This window comes from Bombus pascuorum, chromosome 1 (genome assembly GCF_905332965.1).
Source record: "Bombus pascuorum chromosome 1, iyBomPasc1.1, whole genome shotgun sequence".
NCBI classification, from domain to species: Eukaryota; Metazoa; Arthropoda; class Insecta; order Hymenoptera; family Apidae; genus Bombus; species Bombus pascuorum.
This window is the reverse complement of record NC_083488.1, coordinates 17389199-17410436: the sequence shown is the minus strand read 5'-3', so window position 1 is coordinate 17410436 and position 21238 is coordinate 17389199. Positions and strand designations below refer to the sequence as shown.

At 35.1% G+C, this 21238-nt stretch overlaps 1 protein-coding gene across 9 annotated transcripts in view; it reads left to right on the top strand.

Moving 5' to 3' along the window:
• The window catches only part of LOC132907080 (uncharacterized), a 206959-nt gene that overhangs the window by 137335 nt on the left and 48386 nt on the right, over nucleotides 1–21238 (top strand). For 7 of the 9 annotated variants that reach the window (XM_060959844.1, XM_060959852.1, XM_060959860.1 and 4 more), the window contains 3 exons: nucleotides 925–1155; nucleotides 12771–13664; nucleotides 18887–18967. In XM_060959844.1, coding sequence (XP_060815827.1) covers nucleotides 925–1155; nucleotides 12771–13664; nucleotides 18887–18967 — 1206 coding nt within the window. The remainder of the gene's footprint in view (nucleotides 1–924; nucleotides 1156–12770; nucleotides 13665–18886; nucleotides 18968–21238) is intronic. The other 2 variants (XM_060959867.1, XM_060959892.1) reach the window with 2 other exon arrangements.

Genomic DNA, 21238 nt, shown 5'->3' with positions numbered 1-21238 from the left:
GACCAAGTATGTTTTAGCGTAGTAGCAGAAGTCTTTGACCAGCTAACAAATTATAAATTAATAGAAGGGTATCTGATTTCATAGTTATTCGATAGTTATTTTTTAAAAAGTATAAATGATAATATCAAAATGATGAATATTTTGTGCGATTATATTTGTGCTCTCTTGATAACGCAAATAATTTTCTACATGTATTTTATATTTTTGTAATTTTCTTTTCAGTATGTCAGGAAGTTAGTTACTATTTCCGGTTTATCCTAAATGATTCCTTATATAGTCTGTACTTTGATTCTAATATTCATTAACTCTTACTATCAATTGATTAGTTAATAAACTAATCAACACCATTTTCATTGTTATTGTTATTATTGTTATTATTTCATTGTTTCATTGTTTCATGGTTATAAGTATACCTTAAATCCAAGTTATCGAAAGAACATCCAACAACTGTTGAGGTCGCTCGAATGGTTAGTCGTTCGCATGTACGAAAACAAAATCACGTATCTAAAAATGTTTGGAGAAACCTAACATAAACAATCAAAGGCATTGATCCCAACTATACTACGAAAACACACACACAAAGAAAGAAGAACGTGAGGGTATGTGTGCGAGCGTAATATCTCGACAAAACCACTATGCTAGTGAAAGTGAAAGCTTGTGCGATTGTTGAAAGGTGACGCTGAAAAGTGGTGGTTAGACAAAAAAGCGAGCGAGGAAAGGAAAACCGAGAGAAAGGTGGAGAACGAGTGAAAAAAAATGGAGAGAAATGGGAAGAAAGGAAAAATGAGAGGGAAGAAAGAAAAACTAAGAGGGAAGAACGAAAGAAAGCGAGGAATTCCCAAAGAGTCGAGCGAATGGGGCTAAACGAGAGGGAGAGAAAGAGAGTGAGAGAGGCAACCCGTCGGGGTTCTGTCTTCTTCGCAGGTTATCGGAGCTGTACCGTCGAGGCACCTTTTCGAGCCACGGAGAGTCCTTGGAGAAGGATGCCCCGGGACTGAGCGCAACCTCAACGACCTCGGAATCCTTGGAGAGCAATGGCCTCGATACAGAGATACCAGCTGCAGCCAGGAGACCCCGTAGTACAAGGGGCTCGCAAAAATGGAGTAACGTACGCGCCGTCATGGCGCTATATTCCTCCCTACGCAAGATCAAGAGGTACTCCCGTCATTGCTCGATATGGACGGTAACCTCTGAATTGCACTCTCACCCGTCACTCTGCAAACTCGTTTTACACGCCACTACCCACTCTGACACATGTACATTGCTGTACGTACATGATGGTATACAGTGGCTCACGCAAGTATTCGAACACTTGCCATGGAATTTCTTTTATATGTTAGATTGTGTAATGTATTCTTAGAAGAAAGTTTCTCTCGAACTTTATTAATCAAAGTCAAATTACATTAATGTTTTCTTAAAAGTGCACGTCGAATCTTGTTACTTTTTACGTAAGGTCTATCTATAATCAAGATGTAAGTTTTAATTTGTATAACACTCTTCGAGGTGTATGCATTAATGAACGGCGAGTAAAGTTTTACTCAACTTAATATTACGTGCATTATACGAAATTGTGCGAAACTTCCTTAGCACTGTTATAGGACACGACTATCATGACTGCAATAGTACAATTTGAAACTAATAGAAAAATGTATATAGAAGCTGCGAGACACCTGCTGCAAACACACGTCTAGTGAATAACAGTCTAGTGGATAACAGTCTGAAACAATTAATGCTGATAAAGATGATTTGACCAAATATTTTGGATTACTGATAGAACGAATACTTAACTGTTCAAATAGCTTGGTAACCTCTGTGAAGTGTATGCTTCCAGTATATACATTTTGCATTTTGCACCGGCACAGCGTCGATGTTACGAATGAATTAGGCTGCTGAAGGTTGTATTTTGTAACTTCTATATATATTTTCAATTTCGTTTCAAATTTTACCAATATAGTCGCGATAGTCGTGTTTCGTTACAATGCTAATGAAATTCTAAAATGTTTTGTATAATATATACGTAATAAGTTTCTAGGAGTATACGAACATATTCGTGAGTCACTGTGCATAGCACACACAAACGGTACATTTTTACGAACTCGTAGCTACTTACGCGGAAGACAACATAGCTATTGTTCGTGGGTTACGGTTCAATCGTGGACTCCAAGGGATGGCTACATTTCTCAGCAGAGGTCTCGAGATTTAATAAGGAAAATTTTGGATAAAAGTGTACATTTAAACGTCCGAGTGTCGTATATAGAGAAGAGATACGTCTGTGGTCATTGAATAGATTGATTAAGCCTGCTACGGTGTCCGAATTTCTGTTTCAAGCTTATTTTCGTCTCAACGAATAGGAAGATTTTCGATATTTCGAAGGAAAGTTTAACATAAATCTTTGATGAAGATCGCACATATTAACAACTATTCCTTCATATTTTTCTCAAACTTGGAAATGTTTTTAATGATAGGGAAAATCAATTGAGTCAAAAATTGGTTAAAGAACTTCTTTGATATTGGCCTTTCGAGATTAGCAATCGTGTTTGCACTTTGCACTTGCATTTTGAGCTCTAATATCTCAGCATAATAAATTTTTGAAATCCAAAATGGTTAGAGAACGTAGCAGAATTAAACCTCAGATTAAGAATTATAGAATATATTCATTATATGTCTTGTATTAGGTATACTGTATATAAAATTTTCAGATTCTAAATTACTATTATAGTATAGTAACACTATATACGCTGTAAAATTTCCTACTGGCTCGTTAAACTTAGACAATTAATCACAAAAGTTTCTCATTTAATTCACTCGGCAGTTTCTATCTTTTCGTTAATCTTGTTGCAAGATAAATCTACGATCGAACAAACTTTTTCTGGCGTATCTTTGCTGAGATCTTTTAACATGAATTTTCAACTGTGTCGACAACAGTTAGCTGTTCTTGTTACTATTTTGCAACATGCCACGCATAATGCCATATAACTTGGAAATTGCTATAAATAACAGCTACTTATATTCTTTACTTATTTTTCTATTTCATTTGTAAGTATATTTCCTATTCGAATATCACTGGTTTTATAAGCGTCGGAAGTCTTTCTACTAATTTAGGAGAATTTTCTTAATCTAACTTGTCAGTCGGAAATTAGAAAACCTAAAGATAAAAAGCTTGTCAACCAACGAAACGATTCTACAAGATTTCACAATTACGAACGTCATTGTTTCTATCGCGTATTACCTTTTAAAAATGAATCTAATCGCATCGTTCTAATATTCCATTACATTTCGTAATCAAACCAAATCTTGTCAAAAATATGTAAACATTCGGATACTTTTAAACTCCTTAAGTGCTGGTGGTCTCCTCAATGCCATCTGTTAGTAAAATATATCTATATGAAGCATCAGATGTCTTATCACCCATCCGCAATACGTTAACAAATATTATGCAATAGCAGAGTCCACGTGTTAACCGTAACCCAAACAGCTACCCACGCACGAGCAGCGTACGTCTTTCTCTCTCTTCCGGTGCTAAGAGAGTGACACGCGTTCATATATACACGCGCCACTCGGCCTCATTCACGACATAAATCTCACCAGGAATTCAACAACGCGGAAGCCAATAAACGCGAAACGAGTCGTTTGCCTCGGAAATGGAAAAGAAACGGCTAACCAGGCTGTCTTATTTTGTTTTTCCTTCGATCCACAGTCAACTCTTGTCGCTTTGATATTACACGGTGCCATTTTAACGGGGAATTCCGGCTAAGTCACCGTATTCTCCGCGATCTCCCCTAGGACCGGTTTCGAGAGCCTTTAATCCTTTCTGCAAGATTTCTTGAACGTTCCTTGTTACTTAGAATACCGGCATTTAACGTTAATTGGAATATTGTGTGCTCTCAAGTCTCTCCTTTTATGTCTTGTTCAGGGTTTTGCCTTTGTCCCTCGATTAAAGGAATTCATTCGTCTTTTCGTGCAGCTTTCACTCATTCAGGACCAATGTTGCATTAATATCTTTTAAAAAGTATTTTGGGAAAGAAAAAATTTCGGATATTTGTTTAATATTTCCTTTTGTCACTGTTTATTCTTCCACGTAGATCCTAACATATTACGAAACTTGAAGAAATTGAAGTATTCATGATGTTTTAACAAACTTTGTTTCATCATGGGAATCTTTTGTTTCTAATTTTTGCAGGCTTCTATAAAGTATTATGTACCTCTGATATGTACTTTTTCACGTTTTCCAATATGTAATATTATATATCGAATCTAACTTTTACGCATCATTGATCATTATTTCATCCTTCAATTCTTAAAAAAACTATAAAATCAATAGTATATAAAGCAGGCAATATTATTTTTCAATAAATTTAACATTGGTATATAAAATATTGTAATCGCAATTTTCATTTTGTATTGTAATTTTCACGATAAAGCGCTTTGAGAAATTTAAGTTCAAATCAATGACACGAAGAACTTTGTACGAGTATACACGATTTAGTATAAAATTCAATGCCGTATCTGAGTTAACACAGGACCGCAAGGGATTAAGGGACAATCGGGAAATAGTGTCCAATGTCTGATCGTTTCGTTGCTTTTTACCTCGTGAAATAGTGTCAATCTAAAGGAACGTTTCACCGCACGAAAGTATTGGCTAACCGCTGGTCACCGTAATTCTATCCTCTTTGCCGATCTCCTCTTCTTCAGCTGCGACATCAACCACATTACATGCTCCACTTTATCCTAGATGACATAGTTAATGGTCAATTGCTGTTCCTACTTTCGATAGTATCAAACGCTCACGTCAGGGATGGAAGGGTAGAAGTGACGGTGGAATCCGGACAAATCGTGTTCCTTCGAATTTTTAGTATTTTTAGTTTTATCACGCGTGAATGGACATGTGAATGGAGGTACAATTTGTAGAGAAAATAATAAAAGTATGATATAACATAGTATTTTCTTAATGAGTGGTAGCATACATATCCACATACATGTATGTGGTATTTCGATGTTTTATTTTATCATAGTTTAAGAAATTAACGAAAAATAGAGAATATTTATAACTCTAATTATAGACAATTAAAGATTCGATAATACAAATATCTTCATCTCTTTTAATAAATGACAGAGAATATAATAGTTGAATGTTTCATTTAACTTTAATTCGTGAGTAAGTATGCAGTTCTTCAGGAATAAACCAGTAGATATAAATTTCGAACTTCTCAAGCTTAATATTGAAATTTAATCGTCATGTAGAGAAACAAAGTCAATTCGATCCGAACTAATGTATCGATAAATAATCGTCCCAATTTTAATACTGGAACTACCGATAGCTATTTCTACCACAACCAGTCAAAATGACTCGTCTTTAAAAAATACGTAATAGAATATTTTTATATCTTTCGACTTATTACTTTTTTACAGAAGGAATTTCATGTTATGTAGTATATTTTTGGTATTATTAATCCAGCTGGGACCATGATCCCTAAACGAGGGTTGACATATTTATAAAATTGTAGAACCAGTTATTTTGACAGGCGTAGTATTTCTAGTATTAGCGTCTAGCGATCTAGCGATCGAACCGGAATTTTCCTGATAGCTGATATTGTCATTTTGAATGATACGCAGCAAAAATTTTAGAAACGTGTGGGAAGTTGTACGAAACGAGGAAACTGGTTAATTGGGGTTCGATAAACAGATTGCAGGACCGTTTTACACTTCGATAAGGACCAGTCGTTTTAACTGGTATTGGTATAAGTAGCCTTGATACAAAATTATTTTCAGTTTGAATACATAAAAAAAAAATAAAATTCATTATATTATTCTTTTAGTTATCGTTGCGAAAGCCATTACATCATTACGAGAAAAAAAAAAAAAATATAAGAAAGTAGGAATTTTAAAATAAAATTGTAAAACCAGTCCATTTGACTGGTGTGGTAGTTCTAGTATTAATATTTAGTAACAGATATAATTGTTTCTTTGATATTGTTAGGATTCAAATGTACAAGTTCTTGTTTCAAAACTGATTCAAGGATTTTATACGCTTTTCAAATCACTGTACTATGATAGTCTACATAAGACATAAAAATTTTCCTGGGGGACTGTGGCTCACATTATAAAGTTTACAGCAGTTTGAACAGCAGAAACTGATCGTAAAAATCTCAAGAGACAGTTGAAATTTTTATACTTTACCTGTAATTCAACAGACGAAAAGTAGGTAATAAAATATCTTAAGTGTGCTACTGTGGTAAACAATCAAATATAAATGTTTGAAATGAATCATAGCTAACATCTTCATCAGATATCACTACAGTTGAAAGATAAACTTATTTCTAGGAGAATGTAAAATTTGCACATCATTAATGCTGTACTACCACTTGTTAAATAATATTTAAAAATCATATACTTTAGTGTTGCCAAATTTAATATAGAAAATTCAAAATCGGAGATATAAAAACTACTTCAGTTTTTTCTACAAAATTATAAACGAAAGATTAATCCATTGCCATTTTATATATTTATTGTAACTTTTCGATAAAGCATTTGCGTGGCTATGTATATACGACATATCTTTCTTTTCTCTTATTCATAGACATAATATCTAATGTAATTTTTTAAAAAGTAGGAAATGAATCGTATCACGAAACGAATGTTTCACAAACCATATCGATCATATTGCTTTCATCAGTGAATCAAAAGTGGAAGAAACTAATTTAGAAGCTATAAACAATTGCACGCCGATCATGTGGCCTTTCGTGTTTTATAGCGACACATAAATTCAAGCATCGGTAGTTAAACATCTGGAGAATAAAACACGAAGCTTTACGAGTTCTTTTATGGTGTTCGAAGGGACACGATAAATTCCCATCATTGTACTCTTCTTATCTTTAAACGGCATGCACCGTTGATTTTAATGAAGCATAAGTAAAGAGAGAGAAAGACTAAAAGAGTAATTTTTAATGGACGAGCAACACGGAAGGGACAGTTTTCCTCTCGCAATCTCCACGACCGTTTTATTTCCAACCCACGGAACAATTTACCTAAAACCTCGTTTTCACACGTCCGCCTCGACACAGACGCGTGAACCAGTTAATTCAATTTATCTGGAATGCTTAAATGCCACGATTGCACTCATTAAGCTTATGCGATAAAATTTAACTACTTGCAATGTACAAAACAATCGTATATAATATCTACAAATGTATAGTAATTCTTTTATAAATGTATAGTGTATAGCATATATTTTCTATTATTGTCTATATCATCAATGATTTACAATTCATAGATAGATTCTGAAAATTATGAATAAGTATATTCCAATTCCGTTTAAAAATAATACATATATTAAACGAAAAGGTATAGCCGTATTTTATATATAGCTCGTTATATGGAGCAGTAAAAGGGTGAAAAACATAACTAACAATGCACAAAATTATACAACCAACATAGGAAAGTATTAGAAATATTGATTAAAATTACCGGACTTTAGATTTATTTATACTAACTTTCTTGATTTCTTGTATGTGATTTCTAGATTTTTCATTTATTCCTGCGCTCATAAATTGTACTTTCTCCATAAAACTAAATAGCACTGGAATTTTTCATGGATTTTTTACAGAAGAACTTTGGGAATTTGTAATACGCTTTCATGACAGCTTGCACTATCGTTTGTTTTAAAACTTTATAACCTGGTATAATATGCAAAAACGGTAACACGTACGTGATGATAGCCCATCCATCTTCTAGATGAATGAATTCGTGTGAAACATACATAAAGCATTTAGAGAGATTGGTCCTAGCGGAGTGTAGCACGTATCGAGAGGTCAATGGCACGCGAAACATGGAAAAAACTAAGTGTATAATAAATTCTGGTAGTAAATCGTCTAATTACAAGGAAAAAGATCTTAGAAGAAATAAAAAATTAATAGTAATTGATTTTATTGATTTTTTTAGTCTAATGATTTTAAGATTATATCCTACATTAAATACGTAAATATGCAAAAATCATATCTTTCGAATTAACGAAATTTAATAAAAATTACTATTCGTGCTTACTATACGCCGCTACATTACCGCTCACTAAAACGAATTAATAAAGTATAACGTAATAACATAACGTAGAAAAATTGGTACGATATAGAATTTTTGTAAATATCGAATTAAAATTATAAAATAAATTAGTTTCGATTAGTAATCCTCGCTACACGTGTAAGTTTACTGAATGCATACGTGGTATTTAAGATTGTATAAATAAACTAGATCCGGTATCCATAAATGAAAAATTGTAAATCCTCCACATGATAAACTTCTCACGCGAAGAATTACAAACGCGAAATCAAAACTCGGCAACGAAATAAAAGTATCGCGACATAAATAAATGATAAGGATTCCGGTAGCAGGGAAGCAAAAAAGAAGAAGAAATGAAATAAAAAATGAAATATAGAGGAGAAAGAATAGTATGACCATTCGTTAAAACGAATATATCAGAAATTACTAGCGAGTAATTCAAGAAAAGTGCACGCATTAAAATTAGACTGCAGCATTCTTTAGCATTTGGCATGTGTTCATAAAGAATCTACGTTCCTTTCTTTACTGAGATAGAATCAGTTTGTTAGCCAAATTGCGACTGTGTCTCCTGGCAATCTACTGGCAATTATTAACAACGAAAAGACGAGTATAGCTGAAGATTGGTGACGTTGATACGTGGCCAATCGTGCAGATTGTTCTTTTTACTTCTGTTTCCGTGCAGCATCGGGAACAATGTTCTAGTGCTGAACTTTTAACGCATTATCGACCCACGAATCGCGTGAGTCTACAAGTTTCATCCTTCAAGTTTCACGAAGTAGAACCAAAAGCAAACGTTAGACAATTGGCAAAATGAAAGTATTGTTCCGCGTTGTACAATGGCTATAGAAAAATGTTGGCTCATCGTTGCATTTTCTTTTATAGTTTGATTGAGCGTGGATATATTGCGATAATTTGTTTGTTACATTCGAATGCCGAAGAACAATTGTAATTAATCGGTGGCCGATAATGTGTTAAAATAACGTCCTCGATGCACAGTACCTTTTGCATGAGAAGCTAGAATGCAAGATACGTAGAACTTTGTATCGATGCGTAGTTGCAAGAAATCTTGATGAATTTTTCTATTGTGGATCTTTGATAAGGGAAGTACGTGAAGTGTTGTGGACCGATTTCGAATTTAGCGGAACTTTGTATATTTATTTAATATTTTATATCATAGCGAAATCTCATAAATTTATCCAACATTTTATATCGTATCCTTGTTATAATTTGTTCTTTTCTCATTATATTGATTTTTCCCATTATGTCAATTTGATATCAACAGACAAATTCAATTTCGAAAGGTAAGAGACGAACGAAGATTAAACTACAGTTGTGAATCACCACATTATTTTGAAATCAAATATCTCAACAGAATTTTTTGAAACAGTTCGTAAAACATTAAATAACTATAGGAACGATCAAATATGAACCAACTATTTCTTACTTTGTTTATTACAATCCTGGGATAAAATTCTAGTTTCAGTTTCAGAAAGTTTCAATGAAATCGGTGTATAACATCTCGTACTAAAATATTACAAAGAATAATAGGCAAGAAAGTATGAAATTGCTAAATATTTCACTAGAATAGAATTGTTATCAACGTCATTAATAGTGACGCTGATGTTTCAACGAATGCTGATGCTTGACACCCCAAATGCCTCCCTTCTACCAGCTCGTCTGAATTAGAGAAGAAAGACTAATTCCCAAATGTATCCTGATCTGCGAACACCCAAAACGTTTAGCGAAAAAACACACGTACAAAAATAAACACTCTAACACAACGCTGCTAATTTAACACAAGAAAGAATACTCAACACGTTCAAACAATTACAACGATATACTGAACATGGGTGTGTTAACGATTAAAGAATGCGTAGTGGCATAATAAAGTTTATACCTTTAGTTTCTGCCTCTGTCTATATAATGTACTTGACAATTCTCTCGATGTTTCTGTCTCTGTCTGTTCGTCTATATCTGTCTGTCTGTCTGTCTGCCTCTCATCCATCTGATGCTCTAATACTTAAGACTGATCTTACTCGACTGTCGCTCACTTCTTATTTCAAGCAATTAATCACTTAATTATCATCTATGATCTATTTTCCATAGTGTTAGAAAACGAATCTGTAAAAAGAACAACCGAAAAAACCGAAAGAAAGAAATTCGATATAAATAAAAGGAATCGGCGTGGTCGCTCTGCAATGGTGTGTTTCTTTCGTTTCGATGGATTTTTTGTCGAATGGAACGCAAGTAGAATTAATCTGTCTGCTTGCAACAACTATAGAAATACGTAAATATATATATATATATATATTTATTATATCCATAGCAAAAATGTGTGGAACGAGATGTTTCGAAGAGATATGCTCCTTAGCAAAGAGGTCTTGCGTCACGAATGATGCATGGATTTTGCAAGAAATATTCTATGGAGCTTTGAGAACGAGCCAAACGATTCAAGAGACGTGGCACATCGTACTTTTGTTCATTTTTATCGGTTCTCGCAGCGACTTTGCACGGGATTCACCGATATAAAACGCATTCAATGCGTTTTATCAGAAGTGCGATAACGGTTATTTTCTTTTTCTTTCCGATTTCCTTTCTCCTTTTTTGCTAGAATCGTTTTGGCTTATCTGTTTTTTAGTTCTGTAACACGCGTTGCAATTTTTTCATTTTTATTTCTTCTTTGATCGACACGATAACTAACCACGACTGTGGTCGGTTAGTTGTTTAGTTGCGTATTTTTAAGAGACAAAGAAAAAGAAATCATTTTGAAAAAGCTGACCATTTTAATTAAAGACAGTTTGCCTCGATTCGCGGTTAGCGACGTTCAAAATTGCTCCGTCGCGCAAAAACACCCATAAATCCTTCCGAGAGCTTAGGACTTACAACTCCTTAGGAACAGCGCCACGATAGTCGTTTGTCTGTGTTTTATCGCGTATATTAAATAAACCGCTTAAAAAGTGCAAACGTAAGTTCCTTTCCTGTGTTTGAGATTACGAGAAACAAGTATGTAATACGAATGGTAATTATTCAGCTTAAAAGAAACGATAAGATAACGTAAAGATTACTTTTCCTAAAACGTTCTAGACTCTCAAGCTTCTCCTCTTTTTAATTGCGGTATGTGTTTCTCTTAGTATCTGCATTAGTAGAAGTTTAAGTTAACCGTGTAAACAATATCGTATGTAAAGTTATTTATTTACACGTAATGCAAAACATCGAGCGACGATTAACACAAATTGATTTCTTTTAGACTAAATCTTTTTAGAGATTTTTCGTTAAAGAAATAACAAATAAATATACGAATAACGTTGAATTTATTCTTAGCTTTCCTTTTCCCGATATTATAAAATTTATTATTAACAATTTTAAAAATCTGGGATGATATTTCCGAGGAGAATTATCTTTCTATTAACCTATCTTCGCTTTTAGCATGAACCTCCAATCTCTTTACTTTTTCGATAATCTCAAACAATTTTTAAATATTCCATACTATATACTTATAAACTTTTTCCAACAAACTACTCCTTTTTAGCCAAAATTTACAACTTTTACAACTTTTCTAAAATCAAAATTTTTCTATTCCTCTGATATTCTGTTATATCCTCAATCCTTAAATATTGGGAACTATACGACGTTACTTATGATACTCTAATTTGGAAATGATACAAACTTGGAAAATTTTTAACGTCTCTGTTTTTATACGAGTCAGATTGTTCGAGCGTACCCGAAATTTATCACATTCAAGAAAGAAAATTCTTTCATTGGAAACATATTTAATGGTAACGCGAAAGATAAACAACTTAGTGACACCAGAATGCATTATTCTTTCAAGCGATTAAATTGGCAATTAATGGCGCCAGTCACGTAGCTAAATCGTAGTTAACCATTTTATTCCGTACGGGTTGAAATGTTCCGCTTTACAGAGACGAGTTTAATTGTTTCTGATGGGCCACGATATTTTACGTTAGTACAAAGGATTTTATACATGAAATTCTCCTACGTTACTGATTATATTGTCTCAATGGTCGTATTGCATAAAAAGTATATAGTCGGTTGTAATCGCCGTGCGATAATAATAGAATCGCTTGAACAAAGAGGTTTTATTGAAAGTGAATAATGTTTAACATGTAGCCTGTGTAACATTTTACCGAAGCTTTCATTAACTAAGTAATTTAAATTCTCGAATATCGTATCTTGACCCATCCATTGTAATTATCCTTTTTGCAATTTACTTTTATCTAATAATATCATTTCCTGGTGATACCTTACTTAAAGCATATCTATTTTAATACTTTATTTACGAGTTATAAAATATTCTTTATTTCTATTTTCAACACATACGGAGAAACTATTCATGACTATATAAATAGCTTCTAATTATACAGATACTGATAACACGTCAATAAGTGTTAAAGGTAAGAAAACGAAATATTTGTCGATTTACAGACCAGAAATTGAAAGACATTTATCCAAAATCCTTTCGTGAAACCTCTTAATTTCTCCCTAGAAAAAGACAAAATCATACTCTGCGTCAAAAAGTTCCAAGCTCGTCGATAAATATCGAACGGCGTCTCTAGGTAAGCACAGAACTTCTAATCTCTGCGATTTCCCATTTGGAGCTGTAGCTTCGACCCGATTCTCTGCGATCTGGGTCATCGGCCTGGACCTCGCAGCCCTCGTTTCGTCCCTCACTGGCGATCTATTCTTCTGTCTGTTCGCAGAACAAAGAGCAACCAACGGTGGATGAAGCTGCGGACCACGGTGCAGCTCTCGTCAGCCATCTCAACGATCCAGAAGAAGCCACCGTTGAAACGTGAGGATTCGTTTCTCAAGCGATTCTCCACTAGACAGATCCCGGAGAGTCAAGAGACGTTGGACACAGGGGAGGGTGAGGGCGACGCTGCCGACGACAAGGATTCGAGTGGGCGTCGTCGACGACGGCCACGGAGACCTCAGAAACCACCGAGAACTGTGGTCAATCCGGATGAGAACTTTTATTATTACTGGCTGATGCTACTATCCGGTTGTGTTCTTTACAATCTGTGGACATTGATTGTGAGACAAAGTCTGCCGGAACTACAGGCTGTGGCGCCAGTCATGTGGCTCGCATGCGACGGTTTCACGGATCTTGTGTTCTTTCTGGATGTGGCTGTGCAATTTCGTACCGGTTACCTCGAGCAAGGATTAATGGTGTACAATAGCAAGAAACTGGCCGGTCATTATCTCAAGTCAAAGTCGTTCATTTTGGACTTGCTAGCGTTGGTGCCGCTCGATCTACTTCAGGTGAACCTGGGTAGTAATCCGATGCTCAGGTTCCCGAGGTTCCTCAAGATCTACCGTGTGTACAATTATTACTATATGGTCGAGTCGCGGACAGTTTACCCGAATTTGTGGCGTGTGCTGAATCTCATACATATATTGCTGATACTGGCGCACTGGTTCGGCTGCTTTTACTACTTGCTCAGCGAAGCGGAAGGATTCCAAGGTGACTGGGTGTACCCGTACAGGCCAGGGGAGTACGCGACCCTGACCAGAAAATATCTTGGCTCGCTGTACTGGTCCACACTCACCCTCACCACGATCGGCGACCTACCCACACCGGAAACCAACGCCGAGTGAGTGATATGTCTCTACGACTACACGCTCTTCCTTTACTTTTCATTTTCTTAGATCTTTCCGTTTTTCTTTTTTCTTCCTTTTCGTCTATTCTATTTTTATTCTTGGTTCTTTTGGCTCTTTTTCTGTAATTTGTCGTTGTCCGTTTGCTCGCCGGTTAGATGGTAACTCGTCGAGTGTTCGCCACACAGGGCGCGGCCACCTCTAACTAGATTTCACCCATCGACGCTTGAGACTTGAGAGAGAATGGAATGTCGCCGCGTCGTTGATTTATATAGATTGCTGGTCTGATTTACTAGATTGGCCCTTTTTTGTATTTGGCGAAGAGGAAATATAGGTTTCGAAAGTGCGGAGAATAAAGAACTCTAGTAAAGAAAAGCTTTATCAAAAAATACTTTGATATTAAGGAATAATAATTTTGGGAATAAATGAATTTTTGTCAGTAAGCAACTTAAAATCGGGAATTAACTCACGGAAAATTTTAATTGGGTCATGTATGAATGTAACCTCGCGCACGATCGCTATAAGCATTCAGCTAAAAGTCGTTCAAAATGAAAAGTAATCATAAAGTAACAGTAGTACGATATTTCAGATTATTCGCTAAGTATTGTAAACTGTAGGGAAGAATTTTTAGTCGATATTGATTGGAGCTATTAAGATAGTTATCACAACTGGCACATAAAGAAATTTTGGTTAATCATTGAAGATAGATTTAGCCAAAAGCAGATGTTTCTGATTAAATTGGGGGCACTTACGTAAGAATATAGAATAATATTCCCGTTTGCAAAATGTAAAGCAGTACTTTCTTTTTACTGATTCGTCAATGACTTTTCCATTACATCGTTGTTTCGTTGTGAATTACTATCGTTCAAATTATATCAGGTCGCATCGTTAGAAATTCCAATTTTATAGACAACACTAAACCAGTATATCCATTATTCAACAACTCCTATGTAAAACTATATTTTCAAATTAGCATATTTATAAAATAGAAAAACAACGACCGAGAGGCAAAAATGTTTTACTCCTATAAAGAAAATAACGATTCTTCAAAATTCATTTATTCCATATAGCAAACGTTCTATCCATTTAAACTTTCTCGTTTCTTCTTTTCTGTGATTAGGATTGTCGCCGTAAAAAAAAACTCGACAATGCATGTCGCCTGAAGTAATTGAGCCGCTTATCTGTTAAATTGGTTAACATATTGACTGCCACGCGAATTTCATATATTTTAACACCATAGCCTTTAAGTCTTTGCAAAATATTACGTTTACGAACATTTTTCTGACAATATTATACAAGCCATTCACATTCCTAAAAATTTATTAGTCCATGAAATTTATCTTATTTGGTATCGATTAATCGTTCTAAAAAATTTAGTAACATGGGTCATCGATGACAAAAGGTACAAAAAATTAATAAAATCCTAGAGGATAAGCATCGATCAACTGCTAAAATTTAAAAAGTTTTTTAATGTGTAGTTAATCGTTTCTGCCTGTGGCAGCTCAAATGTTAAACAATTCCAACTGATAATCGACGACGGCAAATATTATTTGGGCAGAGAACTGATTTCAGTGGAATAATCAACGAAGTGAGCAGGAATCCACCGACACTTTTCGAAATACATTTGCTCGAGCTCGGTAGTAAGCTTCTTTGAAATCGTACAAAGGCAAACAAGCTCGAATAAACTCGAATAATCAGGTAGAATTGATGAATATGGGAAAAGTAAATTTACCTACCGATTCCTACTTTTATTTTCTATTTTGTTTTTCTATTTTCCGCAACTGTTCGTCCGACTCGATCGAAATTGCTTCGTCGATAAATCCGATAACGAAAAGGTAGTCTAATAACGTCACGTGTTCGAATTTTCCATTAATTGCCCTCAAACGTTTCGGTGTAAAGCGTAGTTAGCAGTGAGTGCAAAAAAAGAAAGAAAAAAGAATGAAACAGGAAAATCGAATTACCTCGCGCGTATAAATTTGACCGAATAAAGGTGATAGCATCAAATGTCTAATTTGCATCCTGTCCAGGAATAACAGAATTCGAGAATTGCGATGTTGAAAAGAAGAAAAGTTGAATAAACGGGATATCGTTACGCCGACAGAAGGCAAATTTATGCTTTGGATAATTGAACGCAAACAACACGAAATTCTGTTAGTCTGTTCTTATTTTATTTGCACTTCAATGAGATATTTCTGCAATATTTTACCTTGCAATGAAATTTTTCATCTCTGTACAATAGTAATGTTTTATCGAACTAGATAATTATCACGATTATTATCACATAATATTTATTAATATCGATAACAAATGAAAATTGTAAACGAGGTAGGAATGATGTATAAACGCCACAGTTATTTATGTTTTATTTTCAAATGCCGTAGGAATCAACTTGAGTTGTTTGAACAATCAACATTAATTTTCTATGCTTTTTTTCAATATACATGGGGTGAAGACACATATTAAGTCAAATATAAACTATGAAAATATACGTAAATTGCAAAGATACAAAAATGCTTTGTCGTAATGTAAATCTTAAAAATATCTGAAATATCTCCGGCGATAATCGATACTCGAGTCATGTGAATATTCGAACATCTAACATCAGCTCAATGAGAATGTTTAAACGTTAAATCAACACCTTCGTTCTTTTTTCTTCTTTCTCCTAATATTTGAAAGTGACGTGTATAGAAAAGAAAAAACAACGAAATTACATATTACGAAAATGCAAATTATGAATAATAGGTACAATTTTACAGTAGCATAAATACTAAGAAAAGAAATTAAAGATTTTCTGTAATAACAATCGATACATAGATGATGCATAGCATCTCTATACGAGAGTGAACTTCATTTCACGATAAAGGGATGAAGATCTAAAGTAGACCCAGTTGACGTCACCGCCATGAGATGTTAAGACTACTACTACTTTGGGCACATGACATAATAGAGTTTCAACGAAGTTGCTGATAGCTGGATATTGCATACGCTCATGTGTCGTTTTCCGTCGCAGAGTGCACTATTTGCTCTCAAAATATTGTCAAGATTCCTCAGAATATCTCTCGGGATCCATTGCCGCGAAATCTCACGAGTAAAATTCGAACGTAGTAATAACATTAACAAGAAATTCATGAATATGCGAGCACTTATGATGCAAGCATCTCCTCGTACATTTCTAAGGCTTTCCTAAGTGTCAGCTTGTGATTAAAAGTGAGAAGTGGAATCTTTAAAAGTCGAGCAATGCATCAGAAATCGATTGTTCCAAATAATAAACTTCGTTATTCCATTTTTACGTACAATTAATGAACGCGAATCAGTGAAAAATTTGTTGAAATGTTAAACAGCACTTTTACGGTGTAATACGGTATCCCATAAATTTAAGATGTGAAAATAACGCTGTACTTAACAACTTGTACAGATCGTGAAATGATTAATTTTATGAATGTATTCTACTGAATTATACATATATTTTTGCAGCACTTGCATTTTTATACTTAGCCGATGCTTTTGTTAAAATTTTATGCAAATCCGTACATTAACCGAACAGTGCATATATTTACTAGATTCTACACTGTAGTATATAGGTACACCTTGTTGACAAGACAAGATTGAAACCAGACCTGGTATTTCAAGCAGTATAAACAAATTTGATGCATCACTACTATCATGTGACACTGAACACGTTCTACGTCAGATTATTCCATTATTTAGCGTCACCACTTAATTATAACATAATTAATCTTCGCAGTTGTCTACTACTAGCGATCACCCTTCAATCTCTAACTCCGTATTCAACGTGAATCCTATTTAAACACACGTCTTAACTTAACGTCTTACAAATCAATTATCATACAGACAGTTTAGTAGACATAGAATTGAATTAGAAGCAAGATGCTTGTGTCGAACAAATCCGGTTAGAGTAATCCAATAAGATATTCGAACATCTTTTTCTACGATTTAACTTCGCCTTGCCATCCTTTCCTTGATCCTTCCAATTTTTCTTTTGTTTTTTTTTAGATATTACGCTATTATATCTTCGCAAGTAGGTACTCTTTTTTGAATATTTGTTTTTAAAACGATACATAATAGTTACGTTAGAACCAAAGGCATACTTTGGGAAAAGAAAAATATTCTTTGATTCATTATTTAAATGAATTTGAAATTTTCTTGCATGTATGACTAAAGTAAAGTGACAAGAATTTAGATTTATTCCTGTTTTTCTATAATTACATATTTTACATTATTTTTGTTTAACTGCTGGGATATGTTAATAAATGTTACTTCTTTTCTTTTTATTTTGGTAGAGAAAAATATAGAGAATTGAATGAGGTTTCTAGAAATAATAAATAGAAATAAATTCTAGCCATGTTATTGCAGGTGAAGTTGCAGATCATCAAATTGATACATGAAAGACAATAAGATTTGAGTAAAAGCCATCAAATATTTATTCTTTCGTTTCTAGTCTCTCATATTATTTAACACCTTGAATAACGAACAGAAAACTTATGGTACACTAATTAATATAAAATTGTTTAATATAACTATTACCCACACGCCATGAACTGTATACTATAATATTATAAATTAGAGCACGCCAGAAGTTTCCCAACTTTTCTCAATATATCACCTATCCCCTACCATTGTTTTCCATCCTAAAATATCTTCTGCCATACGTCAGGACACCGAAAACCAAAGAAAATCGAACCAACGTCTGAATTTTTCGAACAGACTACGAGAAGCCAGTTTAAGCTAATAAACTCCTATTACTTACTTTCATTTCCGTGTTCCTTCGTCATCATATAATATTAATCCTTCGAGCCAAAGCTGATAATAAGAAACGCGAAAACACGAAAAACAAGGGTTGGGAGACGACTTACTAAAGAAGGCAAAAGAAGGAAACCAGAAAAAAGGGGGAAAAGGATTACAAGGAGCTAAGGAAACAACGCGCGAGAAAAGACTGCGGCAAGAAAATTCTAGATTTCCTAAAAGATATTGTTTCATACTACTTGCGATAAATACGTTCTGTCCTGCTGAGAATTCTCGCTGTGGTCACTAATAACCTTATACGGTGCACGAGACCTTAAACACAGTAATTAAAAAAAGTAAAAAAAAACAACGCGCGTACAGAATTCCATTTTCTCTTAAGTCAAGTCTCTAGCGAACCAGATAGATGCCTAGAAATTAGACTCGTGAAGCGGCCTTGTTGTTATTGTGTTGGCAGAGTCGTATCGGGCGGCAATCCCCGGAGCCTCGCTCGTCGTGGCCGACTGTCCCGGCTTCTGCAGTTCAAGCATAACGGAGGGTATCAGTATCGTTTCCAGAATTCAAATAACGAGAGCAATACGATATCGTGCAAATAGAAACAAAATCGAATTAAACCAAAAAAAAACTATTAATAATAAAAAAGGGTTAGAGCAAGAGAAGAATGTCGACCGAAAGATCCGAGATTCGAAAGAAGGGGCAGGGGCAAAGATAAAGGGGATAAAACCGGAAGAACGATTAAAACGCCAGGACAGCGAGTGAGAGAGGAAACGATCGCGAAAATGACGATAGACGTACGATACAGATTGAGATTGAATGTTGAAACGGACGAACGTCATGAACGAGTAAGAGAGAAAGAGAGAGGGAGAGTGATGCAGTGGGGAATGAAAGTGGCATGATGTGAGAACGATTGGTGAACGTGAGAAGAAAGGTTGATACGATAGAAATAGTAGAGTGCGTGCTGTGGATTGAAAAGAATCATTGAAATGCGAAATAGAGAGGTGGATGCTAAAAGAGGGAAGAAGAAAGTAATTGGTCGCGTACAGCCAGGCAGGTTACGAATTTCTCGCGCGAAACGCGACACAGTGACGTAGTGAAAAAGTATTCGTTCGATGATCGTTTAGGGACGGTACTATTGTTGAAATTAATTATGAAATAAAATCCGCATCCATGTATTGTGTCATGGTATCGTGAGATGCGATTGGAGAAATAGAACAACGACGAAGTCTCTGCATGAATATAAGTAGAATATATGTATTTCATTTGCAACGCTAATATTTCGATGGAAACTCCAATCTGTCTTGCTGGATGGAGAATGACTTGCCAAAGCTTAGCTGAATGTACTTTTTCGGTGAGGATTTATGACATCAAGTGAACTAGGTAAAGATTGAGAAAAATGGTTCTTGCGAATCAACCTTCGCATTAGATCACTTTTTTACGAGACAGTATTGCTTATACGAAGAATAATTATATTATATTATGTTATATATATAATGTAATATATATAATATATATATATAAACTTTGATTAAGTAAGCAAAGGATATTGAAGTAGGTGAAAGGTAGGTGAAATTTTGGCTATACGGACTACTCTGCATACTCTTATAATTTTGTGTGCTTACTTAGGGAGCAATAATTCGTCGTCTTCTGCAATTATTAAATTGCGTAAGTTCCTCTGATTATACACGGGTGGAAAATTTTATTGTTGTTAATACCTGTAATTTTTGATAGTATTACGTAAAATTTCCTTCTCTACTTTTGAGTAGGTATATCTTATCCAAATGCTATATCTATTTAATTCTAATCGCACAATCTAATCGTACAATGAACTGAACTAGTGCACATAATTGCACAGAAAAGAACAAATACCCTGATGTCAAAGGAAAATAAAAAATTTCCATATAGAACGTAAAATCTGCAAAACGATGTTATCTGATACCATGTGATCCTCGATTGAGTACAAAAATCTCTATCGGGTCATTCTTCAAAATGGTCGCCCCTCGGAACATTCAACCACTCGATTACTCATCTGTAGTCGACAATTAAAAAAAAATGGAATAGAGAAAAAAGAAGAGGAAAAACGCCAGGACCGAGCTAGCCTCTATTTTACTTTCCATCGACGCGATGCGGTGTTATAACCGAAACTCGCGTTATTCACACGTCAGAAAATTTATGCGTGACACACGTGTGCGGTCGTACAGGAGGCTTTCACGCACGCAAATCAGAATATTCACGGGTCGTGGCTGGCGGCAGCCTTTGACGACAGGACAAGAGGCTGCAAAGCCAGCAATTACTCTTTGTCGAGGAAGGTATCGGTAAATAGATGTCGACGGTGCAGCGACACACGCAGAAACGCCTTCCTATCTCGCGTACCAGTGATCGATGTACGTTTCCACCCGTCATACTCGCGGATCGATCGTAAAAAAACAAAAGAAAATGCCATTCGATCACCCTCGATAGCTCGACGAAGAAAAAAGAAAATTACGCACGGTCGAAGACGACGAAGAAGGCTAACGTAACGTCTGCGCTGGACAGAATTGAAAGATAAGCACACGGACGGTCTTAACTTAAGACTTAACTTAAAACCGGTTTTACACAGAGATATCGCGATACGCGTATGATAGATATTAATTAAATACTAATGGACATGTATACCAATGACGCAGTATCGCGATGCTCATTTGATGTATCTGGACGGGGATATTTTTCGTATGAAGCCGACGGACGAAACGTTAAAACAAATTGTGACATTCACACGGTACGCAGCTCGCGATACATCTATCACGACACACGTACACCGTGTGCAACCGAT